Source organism: Gracilinanus agilis, chromosome 4 (assembly GCF_016433145.1).
Source record: "Gracilinanus agilis isolate LMUSP501 chromosome 4, AgileGrace, whole genome shotgun sequence".
NCBI lineage: Eukaryota > Metazoa > Chordata > Mammalia > Didelphimorphia > Didelphidae > Gracilinanus > Gracilinanus agilis.
Window position 1 is genome coordinate 358,185,549 of NC_058133.1, and position 12,014 is coordinate 358,197,562.

At 37.6% G+C, this 12,014-nt stretch overlaps 1 protein-coding gene across 1 annotated transcript in view; it reads left to right on the top strand.

Annotated features, from left to right (window-relative positions):
• Positions 1–10,934, top strand: part of NR2E1 (nuclear receptor subfamily 2 group E member 1) — a 30,223-nt gene extending 19,289 nt beyond the window's left edge. The window contains exon 6 of the mRNA XM_044675404.1: positions 10,689–10,934. Within this exon, the coding sequence (XP_044531339.1) occupies positions 10,689–10,934 (246 nt within the window). The remainder of the gene's footprint in view (positions 1–10,688) is intronic.
• The last annotated feature ends 1,080 nt before the right edge of the window (positions 10,935–12,014 follow it).

Below are 12,014 nucleotides of genomic sequence, written 5' to 3' on the forward strand. Positions count from 1 at the left end.
TTAAAAAAAAAAAAAAAATATATATATATATATATATATATATATATATATATATATATATATATATATATATTCCAAATCTAAGCAATACATATTGCTTAGATTTGGAATCGACTTTAGAGATTATTGAATCAATCCAAAACCATTGTAAAGGGGCAGCCAGGTAGCATATAGAGCATCAGGCCTGGAGTTGGGAGGTCTTGGGTTCAAATCTAACCTTCCTAGCTCTATGACCCTGGACAAGTCACTTAACCCCAATTGCCTAGCTCTTGTCACTCTTGTGTCTTAGAATTGATACTAAGAAGCTAAGGTTGTTGGTTTGTTTTTTTTTAAGCACCTACTAGTGCCAGATCCAGTGCTAAGTGATGGGGATACAAAGACTAAAAAAAAAAAAAAATAGTGCCTACCCTCAAGGAGCTTCTAATGAAGGTGGCAATGTGTACAGTTATGAATACATGCAAACTGTACAGATTTATTTGTAGGAGGAACTGGCTACTGAAGGGATTTATCAATTAGTCTATGTTCTTCAAATTAAGACTCAGAGGAGATAAGTGACTGGCCTAAGGACAAAGGAATAGTAAGTGGCAGAGTTTTGAACCAAGATCTGATTCTAGGTCCAGCATTCTTTTTTTCTACTGCACCACAAGGAAATTACTTGTATGAAAGGAGAACCGAACTATATGAGTATGTCTGTGTGGGTGCCTCCCCAGAAAAGCCAATTCAGCCAATTAGGATAATTAACCAATGGATCCAATAAGTTCAGTAAAAAAAAAAAAGCACTATTAATAGGACAGTTCATCAAAAAAGTTGGACTGATATTTGTTGCTTGGACCCAGCCAGAATGAAAAATGTCAAAAATGATTTCTAGAATCTTGTGGTCATAGACAATGGCCTTTCAGATAATCCTAGAGAAAAAAAATGCAGATATCTTCATGAGGATGCCAGCTAGATGCTCAAGAAAGAGATGAGCTATCACACTGGTGAATCATTCATTTTGGGCTTCTTTAACCACTGATATAGCTGCCACCTGACTGGTAAAGCCTCTGTGATTGGCTACATCTCTGATTGTAAAGGCAGCCAGAATGAATCTTCTTGATTGGCAGCCATGAATAGACATGGGAGGCTTCACACTATTTCTGGCAATAGAAAACACATTCCAGGAAAACTTGCTATAAAATTGGATTTTTTTTTTGGACCTGTAATTTCACTGGTATGGAGAAACCTTGGTGCAGAACTCTCTCTACTAGTCTGCAGTTGAAGTGTCCCATAGAGTTGTCCAGCTGGCAATGAGAGGTTGAGATTTACCCAAGGTCACACAAAATAGACCTTGTCAGAGAAAGGATTTGAACCCAGATATTCTTCACTCCTGGGCCAGCCAATATTTTCTGTTAGTTTGCTTCTCCTATTGATTATACCATGGATTGAATCTTTCCTTCTGTGTGCTTAGTGGTATCTCTGTATTGCCCATAAAGAAATACCTGTTGGTTGATTGATTGGAGCATGGAGAGCCTATAATGTAGGCTTTATTCTAGTCCCCTTGAACCAGCTACAGTGGCATTCTACTATATTTGCAAAAAATAATGGCAGTGCTTTCTATTCTATGACCCTATGGATTATCATTAGCCACCAGCATTGTTTCAGGGTATAATTCACTCTGCTAGTGGGAAGCCCTATATTCCTTTAAATCAGGAATTCTTAACCTGGAGTCTATGGATTTAAAAAAAATTGAAAACTTTATTTCAATATAATTGGTTTCCTTTGTTATCCTATAGATATTATTTATTGAATTTAACAACATTATTTTGAGAAGTCCATAAATGTTATCAGATGGCCAAAGGGATCCACGACACACAAAAAAGAAAAATGTTAAGGGCTCTTGCTCTATAACTTTTACAAATAGTTCACTTGACTTCTTTGGTCCATCAATCACCATTAAATAGAAATAATTTTTCCTACTTATGCATGACACCTTTTGGGTGTCAGACAGATAGTGTAGGGAAAAAAGCAAGTATATACATCTATCAATCAATCAATAAACATTTGTTAAGTAGCTACTATGAGCCAGGTACTGTGCTACGCTCTGGGGATACAAAAAGAGACAAAAGACAGACCCTGCATCAAGTCTAACGAGATAATATACATAAAATACCTGGCAAGCCTTAAAGTACCATATAAATGTTTGTTATTATTATGCCCTGAAATGAGAAAGTTTGTTATGAAATGACTCCTCTGTATTAAAAAAAAAACCACTAACTTGAGCTGAGTTTTAATAATCCAAGTTAAGTGACCCCACCCCACATTTCTCTCCTTCTTCCATAGAATAGTATGCTATGTGTTTCTATCCATATTGTCCCTTTTGTGGGGACGATGAGTTCTAGCTGAATAGCTGGAGTTGGTTAAGATGAAACGTGGTGGCAAAGGAGAAGGATACACTTCGGGTACTTTCAATAAAAATGGATAGAGATCTTATTCCAGCTGTTTCATCTGTAAGAATGAGAAATAAAATATATACTCATAATGGGGAAAGGCATAAGGCTGAAAGGTAACGATGAGACCTAGAGAAAGAAGGAAACAGCATATATAGAGACCATAAAGAACCTCAAAGGAAATCATATTTTTCAACTTTCCTTCCAGTCCTTCTTTACTTCTTTGGCTTTTTTTATACCCTTTACTGTCAAATAGGGGCAGCTGGGTGGCCTAGAATCAAGAAGACTCCTCTTCCTAAATTCAAATCTAACCTTAGACATTTACTAACCATGTGACCTAGGTCTCAGTTTTCTCATCTGTAAAGAGCTAGAGAAGGAAATGGCAAAGCCCTCCAACATCCTTTATCAAGGAAACCTCAAAATGAGTCACAAAGAATCGGACCCAACTGAAAAACAACTCAACAATGACAACAAAGTTTTCTATATTGATCTTGAAGGGAAGAATTAATCATGAGAAACGCTTTGGAAAACTTCATAGGGGTTGCTATCTTCATAATAAAGAAGAAATAGAAATAAAAATGCAACCTATGACGAACATTAATTTCTAACTCTCCAGGGTACAAATTTCTAAAGAGTCAGGATGAGAAAGTGTTTATTCTCTTCAACTTCTAGTGTTCTCCCTCCCCTCATCTCTACCCCTCCTGGAGTTGACAATCAATTCCACTTTTTAACTGAAACGCTAAATCACGTACCCATACAAACAAGTGATAAATCACATGTTCTCTTCTGGATTTCTACTCCCACAGTTCTTTCTCTAGATGTGGATAGCATTCTTTCTCATAAGTCCCTCAGAATTGTCCTAGATCATTGTATTGCTATTAATAGCAAAGTCAATTACATTTGATCGTCCCACAATGTTATAGTCCCTGTGTATAATGTTTTCTTGGTTCTGTTTATTTCACTCCACATTAGTTCATGGAGGTCTTTCCAATTCTTATAAAAATCCACCAACTCATCATTCCTTGTAGCACAATAGTATTCCATCACCATCATATACCACAATTTCTTCAGCCATTCTCCAGTTGAGGGACACCCCCTCATTTTCCAATTTTTTGGCTGCCACAAAGAGCATGACCATGAATATTATTGTATAAATAGGTCCTTACCCAGTAGTGGTATTGCTGGATCAAAGAGCATGCATACTTTTAAAGCTCTTTGGGAATGATTCCAAATTGTGGGGAAAGTTTTTGAAAGGTTTTACAAACTAATCAGAGGATTCAAGTCTAGAGATAATAAGAAGTCACTGAAGTTTATTGCATGAAAAAGTGATATGGTTAGATACACTTAAAGAAAATCACTTTGGCAGCAGTTTGGTAGATGGATTGAATAAGGGAAACTGTTGGGGGCAATTAGGTGGTGCAGTGAATAGAGAAACAGCCCCAGAGTCAGGAGGAATGAAGTTCAAATCTGGCTTCAGACACTTCCTAGCTGGGTGACCCTGGGCAAGTCATTTAACCCTATTGGTCTCAGTTTCCTCATCTATAAAATGTGCTGGAGAAGGAAACAGCAAACCACTCCAATATCTTTGCTGAGAAAACCCCTAATGAGGTCGCTTAAAGTCAGACACACCTGAAATGACTGAACAACAACAAAGGGAGACTCGGGGTGGGATGAAAAATTCGGATCCAGTTGCAATAATCTTGGTGAGAGATGATGAAAGCCTGAACTGCTAATAAGCTATTAAACTAGGAATCAAACCTAAGATCTTCAAGTGTCAAACTAGTGTCTTTTCTATCATATCATGGACTTTTCCCACAGCACACAGCGTTCCATCATTAGGAGCAGTGAAATATCTGCCCTGATTTGCCCTTCTTAGTGTGTTTTTGGCTTAAAAATGTAATTTAGTACACTTAGAATCATATTTATTATGAGATTTTCCCTGGGTCAGCTCTTACTTCCATGAAACTAGTCAACACAGTGAACAACCTTCCTTGTAAAAAAATGGTGTAGTTAAGGAACAAATGCATTTGAGTTATCAAAGCAAAAATGGCAATGCAGCTGAATTCTGGGGAGTGGAAAGGTAATAGCTGCCTGCCGGTAATCCAAATGGATATTCCAGGATCTTTCCTATACTGAAGTTGCCTGCGGTCAGCATATACAAGCTGGGAAAAGCCAGGGTACTTGAAAGCTGGTATTCAGGATCATATAGTGGAGAGAAAGAGAGACAAAGAGAAAGAGAGAGACAGAGAGATGTAAGGTATTGTTTCAGAAGACTGTGGGGGCAGACAGAAGCTGGGTATCTTTCTTACTGTGTTTATCAGTGCTTTTCCTTTGTCCTATGAGTGCTCTCCAGAGGAAGTCTGGTACATTACACCTTGATGCCATATTGTCTAAGGTCTAGGTGTGAATTGCCCCTCTGGGAAGTGACCTGGGATCAGTTGATGCTGCAGGGTCACTAAAGGTTCCATCCTCTACTCAGTCACCTTTGGAAATCTTCCCAGTTCCTAATAGGACCAAAAGGTCAGCACAACTGATCTATGCCATATAAAATACACAAGGACACATGGACAGAGATCAGTCCTCAAATATTCTTGGGTGAGCAACCATACCTATGAATATATTTTTCTCAATACTATCTGTCAAAATTAGTGACACAGACAGGCAAATAATCGAATGTACACTTACAAACCTCATACATGGCTCCCTCTATTCCTGCCTAGTCCAATAAAACCCAATGTAAGGAGCTCAATTTATGCTTTTTGATGGACTCATTATCCCCTTCCCTTTTTGTCTGGAGACCAGCCATGGGAGAATACTTTAGGGTGGATAATTTACTCATAGGAAATCAAGAGTTGACTGTCTTTGAGAAAGTAATCTACTCCCACATTGGTTTCCAGTCATGTGAAAACTTTAGAACTTTGAATAACAATGATAAGAGTAGCTCATATTTCTATAGCTTGCTAGGGGTTTAGTTTTTCTTTTTGGACCAAGCCTGTAATTTCACGAGTAGAGAAACTCCCAGTGAGAACACTCTAAACCAATGCAGATCAGCTGCTGCTCTAGAATATATAATCTTAGAGGGTTACTTGGGAGCAGTTAAGTGCCTTATTGGGGGTCACATAGTAAATATCTGTCAAAAGTGAAACTTCCTAACTCTGAGGCCAACCTAGTATCCAACGTGCTACACTGCTTTTGTAAACATTAATATTTTATTTTTTTCTTCCATTTCCCCCTTGTTTGAATAATATTTTACCTTTTCCCAATTGCATGTAAAAACAATTTTATATATTTTTAAAACATTGAGTTCCAATTTCTCTCTTTCTCTCCTTTCCCTATTCCTTCCCTGAAATGGTAAACAATTTGATATAGATAATACAAAACATTTAAAAAGCCCTTTTCTCTTTATATCCCTGTGAATTTGATTATATGGATTTTTTTAAACTCTTATCTTCGTTTTTAGAATCATGCTACATATTAGTTCCAAGGCAGAAGAACAATAAGAGCTGGGCAATGAAGGCTAAGTGACTTACACAGGTCGTGCATCTAGGAAGTCCATGAGGTCAGCTTTGAACCCAGGGCCTCCCAACTCCAAGCCTGACACTCTATTCCCTGAGCTACCTAGCTTTCCACAGTAACATAAATTTTATTACCCTAATTTTGCAAATAAGGAAACTGAGGTTTAAATAGGGCAAAATATATGACATATTCCAGAGACTGGATTTGAATTGATAGCTCTTGATGCCAAATCTGATACTTGAATTGGATCCCTTTCCTACCAAGGACATAGTATAGTCTCATTCTGGCCTTCCAAGACATTTTTGACATTTCCCTGAGACTGTTTGTCCTTCTTCTATAACAGTAAGAGGAGAATATCAGTGAGGTAAAGAGGAAAAGGAAAGATTGTTCTTGATGTTGGGTTTATATGAAAGTTTAGAAGTCATCTGTATGAGTATAAAAACAAAACCTTCAGCAATGAGGACTGATGAATGGCGCCATGGGTTAATCATCTCACTGACCTAGTTCTCAGTTTTCTCACCTATAAAATGAAGAGGTTCAACAAAATTGTCTTTAAGGACCTTCATAGTATTTCTGTTTTTTAAAATTCATATCTAGGTAAGTCATTTAGAATGCAGAATGCATATCCTCATGAAAATACAGTTATATTTTGGTTCCCAGGTCTGCCTACAAATGCTTATAGCTATATATCTAAAATGTAGACAGTGGCTTTATGTGGGTACCAAGGTATCATTAAGAAAATCTTTTTAGTTTATACCTGAGAAGTCAGTTTCATAACCACTCTCCACTGCAGGCTCAGCAATATTCACACAATCCCAAAATCTCAGCTTTGGAAGAGATTTCAGAAGTCACCTTGTCCATCCAATATTTGAACAAGAAACTCTCCAAAAGAGTTTCAACAAGTGGTGATCCAGTCTTTACTTGTAGATTTCCTTGTAGATGCATTTGTGATGGGAAACTTGCTACTGAATCCCTTTGACTTGGGACCTTTCAATTTTTCACTAATATCCATATTTTTTCAGGTCTTAGGTCCCTTGCCTATCTTCAAAAGCTCCTTCAGAAGAAAAATCAGACATCAATTCAGCACATACATATTAAGTGCCTATTATGTGTAATAATGGTAGGCTCTTCTTCCACAAAGATTAAGAAGGAAAAAAAAATCCCTTTCCTCAAAGAATTTAAATTCTATCAGGGAAAAACATGTAGACATATTAGGAAATAAAAAAATGTATATGATGTAATTTTAGGGAGGCATGAATTTACTTGGGAGAATAAGAAAGGCCTTATGGGGAAATGGTGCTTGAGCTGAGCTTTGAAAAAAATTGAGAAATTCTAAGAGACTAAAGTGAAGGAGGAGAGCACTCTGGGCAGAGAGAACAGTCAGTTAAAGGCAGAGAATCAGGAGATGAGATGTCTCCAATGAGGAACAGCAAGTAGGCCTATTTGGCTGGAGCTTAAATAGCATGATGGGAAGGACTTTGCAATAAGCCTGGAAAGAGAGGTGAAGGGCAGATTGTAAAGGATTAAAAAATATAGAGAAATTTGAATTTATCCTAGAGGTAAGAGGGAGTTTCTAGAGCTTTCTGAATGATATTGGTCAGATCTGTACTTTAAGAAAACCAATATATTGGAGAAGAGAGAGAATTGAAGTGCAGAAACTGATTAAGAGTGTTGCAGGGACGGGTAGGTAGTACATTGGATGGAGCACCAGACCTGGAGTCAGGATGACCTGGGCTCAAATCTGACCTCAGACACTTTCTAGCTGTGTGACCCTGGACAAGTCACTTAAGCCTGTTTGTCTAGCCCTTACCCTTTTGTTTTGGAGTTGTTACTAGGACAGAAGCAGAGATTTGTTGATGTTTTTTTAAAGAGGCTATTGCATTAGTCCAGATGAAAAGTGACGAGGGTCTAAACTAAAGTGGTTATGCCATTAAGGGAAAGAAGGATACTGATACAAGAAATGCTTTCAATGTAGAATCAATGGGCCAAGGCAAATAATTAGATATAGGGGATAAGGAAGAATGAAGAGTCAAGGATGAGTATAAAGCTATGAACCAGGGTGAATGAAAGGGTACCTTTGACTGAAATTAGGAGGAAGTATGGGTCTGGGGAAAAAAAGATAATGAGTTCTGTTCTGATCATGATGACTTTGAGATGCCCACATCTGATTAAGTTCATAGAGAAATATTCAATATGCAGTTGAGTTGATAAGGGACTGAAGCTTAGGAGAGAGACTAGATCTAGACAAATAGATCTAGGAGTGACCTGTGTAGGGATGATTATTTACCCATAGAAGCTTATTAGATTACTGAAAGAGTGTGTAAGTGTGTATATTGAGGGAAGAGAATAGGACCTGGGGCAGAACTTGAAGTATACACACAGTTAAGAAACAAAGGAAACTAAATGGTCAGACAAAGTGAAGAAGAGAGAACCATGTCACAAAACTAGAGTGGAGAGAGTGTCTAGGAGGTGAGGATGGTCAACAGTAAAATGCTGGAGAGAATTCAAAAAGTATGAGGAAAAACAAAAAGCTACTATATTTGGCAATTAGGAGACCACTGGTAACTTTGGATAGGGCAGTTTCAATTAAGGCAAATCACAAAAGTTTAGAAGTTAGTAGGAGAAAATAGAAACAATGAGAATAGATAGCTATTTTTAAAGGGGAGTTTAGTTATGAAAAGAGGGAGAAATATAGGACAATAGCTTGACTGACAGTAGGGTAAGGAAAAGGATTTTTAAGGATGGGGAAATCTTGGGTATGTTTGTAGACAGCACAGAATGAACCAGTAGATAAAGAGATACTAAAGATTAGAGAGTAAAGTAGGATCAAGGGTACATGTAAAGGGGTTGATATTAATGAAGAGAAGAGTTATCCTCATCTAAGATTGGAGCAAATGAGAGAATAGGGAATGAGGACAAGGGGAGAATTTTCATGGTCTCAAAAAGAAGGGATCAATAAAGGAACTGAAAACTTGGACTTTGACTTAGCTCCTTAGTGTTTGCAATTACAAGGTAGGGGGCAACTTAACTGTCTTTGTAAAGCACTTGCTTTGAATGAATTTACATACTTGTTAGTTTCTAGAGGTTGGACTTAGCCTTTTCATTAATATGTTTCCCAAGAAATGGTTGTTCTTTACTTGTTTATTTCCAGAGAGAGCACCCTGTCTGATTAGTTCTGTTGTTATCTGGTGCTTAATAAAGGAAATTATAGGGATTACATTAGCACAGACCTGCAGTCTCAGAGGCTGTAGAGCCTTGAATTTGTGCATCTGAGCCTAGATGGATGTTGGACCTCAAGAGAAAGAATTGTTAAACAATTTTTCATATCTTTAATTAGATGCCAATTTCATTGATATGTAAGTTGGGTGGCATTCCCATCCAACAGAATTTAGTCTTTAATTTTTAATGTAATAGCAGAATTATTCCTGTGAGTGACTAAGTATAAATCCTGAATAATAATTTGGAGAAACACTTAGAAAAAGAAGCCATTTCATTTGATGGAAGCAGTCTAGGGATAAGCACTTGGACTAAGAATCAAGAAACTTTCATTCAAAAAGCATTTATTAAGCTTCTAGTATATTCAAGGCATTATGCCAAGTCCTAGGAATATAAATATTAAAAAAGAGCCTCTTCCCTCAGGGAGTTTACTGGGCAGATAAGTAAAGAGTGGAAGGGAGCAGCATTTCTCTCTCTCTCTCTCTTTTTTTGTATTTGAATGATCAGGGCCTATAACATAGTAGATAATTAATACATGCTTGTTGAATTGAGCACAAAGTGAAGAGGGAGGAAGTGAACCCAGACTAGGGAGGCTAACTTGGACAAATGCACACCTGCAGGAGATGAGATACAAGTTGGGGCAACCACAAGTAGGCCAGTTTTCTGGAAACATAGGGTGAGTGAATAAGAAATGTCTGGGAAGAGTGGCTATAACCAGATCACATAGGAGTTTAAAAGCCAGGCCAAGGTGTTTGTATTTTCTCTGACAGAGGGGGTAATAATTCTTGGAAGGTTTTTGAGTTATGGGGTGATATACTAGACCAGTACTTTATTTTGATAGTGGTGTAGAAAATGGACTGAAGAGGGAAGAGCAAGCTCGCTAATTAAGAAACCATTGTGACAGGTCAAATGAGAGGTGATGGGGGCTTGGTGTCTATGAGGGTGTAAGAGATGGTTAGGAAGGACGTTTTGGAGGTAGAGCTACAAAATTTGGCAACTAATTGAAATGTGGTGTCAGTCAGTCAATAAGCATTTATTAAGAGCCAATCAGTGTGTTGTGTTCTAAGCATTGTGCTAAGTTTTGGAGATTTGAAGAAAAGCAAAAGACAATCTTTGCTCTCAAGGAACTCATAGTTTCAAGGAGAGAGTGAGAGTGAAGAACTAAGGATGAATCAGATTGTGAACTTAAACCATGCTCTGCACAGTGACCAGACTGAATAACATGGACTCTATCATTGGTATTATATCTTATGCTGGTATAGTTAAGTGTATTTTAACCTCATCAAAGCCTCCTTTTTGATATGAAAAAACTTGTGTTCCTATATAGAGTACATTGTTTCCCCCTGAATTTTTTCTTTTGCTATTGGATTGAAATAAAATACCAAACTTGGCTAGTGTACTTCCATTTCTCCCTCTGTAAAATAAGTAACACTACCCCTCTCTATTCATATCTAAAGTATCCTGTTACTAATGAAATCAGGTCAAAAAAGCAGTTGGCACATTTGGATATTTTTTATGTCCAAATACAAGATATTCAGATTCTTAACAAACTTTATCACAGGAAGGACTTTGGCAAATGCTCATCTCACTTTCTTGATTTCTTTGCATTTCAGGTATCCCACTCAACCTTGTCGTTTTGGTAAACTCCTGTTGCTTCTGCCAGCCTTACGTTCCATTAGCCCATCTACAATAGAAGAAGTGTTTTTCAAAAAAACCATTGGCAACGTGCCAATTACGAGACTGCTTTCAGATATGTACAAATCCAGTGATATCTAATCTCTGCTGAACATGCACGGTCTTCAGGATGGACAATGTCAGATGAACTTTTACCTTTGGAGAACAAGCCTCAACTAACAAAACCTTCAGGAAACATAAACTGGGAATGTGTAGCCTTTGCGGGGGAAAATGAAAATAAATAATTGGCACAAGACTATTCCAGTAGATATGACCTGCTGCCTCTACAGAAGATTGTAGATCTGAAGAAAGGGCAATTGCTTAATAGGACACCCAGAGTGGAGAGAACTCATCAATTCCCTTTCCCCATGGGAGGGATCCATGATTGCTGGTTGCCACTGGCCATGCTATTCTATCACTCACCAGGAAGATGATTCTGAAAAAACAAAAGCCAAAATACAGTATTTCATTTTTCCTATTCAGTATATGAAGTTGGGTTGCCAAAAATTGTTCTGGAGGTAATACACTGTATTGCAGCCTTCAGAATGGTAACTTACATTGACAAATTCATTCCTAATACAATGGGCAACATTCTAAATCAAATATTTCACCAAACACTTTCCTTCTGTTGTAAGATATCATGAAGTGGCCTTCATAATGAGTTGAAAAGTGTTTTATGGTATTGATTCTTTTTTTTTTCTCCTTTTTTAACAATTGAAGGCCAGGCAATCCTATCAAACTAACAGGTGAACAAAAATGACTCTCTCATCAGAACTGCAGTTTGGATAACATCTCAAAGACAGAAGAGTTTTATAAAAAAAGAACACAAATCAAAGAAGGAAGGATAAAACAGCAAAACCAAATAAAGCAGAGATGTCTCACTGAGTGAGCTGATTGCTGTCCCGTTGGCATAGTGCTGAAACCAAAGGCAATGGGGTCCGAACTCTTAGTCCAATGAGACATGCAGAACAGCAATTGAATACAACATGCTAGAATGAACTTCAAAGAAATAGACACTAAAGGTTTCTTAACTGATAAATTGCTAACAGTCTCTGAGACTCTACAATGCCTTTCAGAAAACTTTGGGTTCTCAGTAAAGCCTTGTTCACACACATGCCCACATACTTTCTCTCTCTCTCTCTCTCTCTCTCTCTCTCTCTCTCTCTCTCTCTCTCTCTCTCT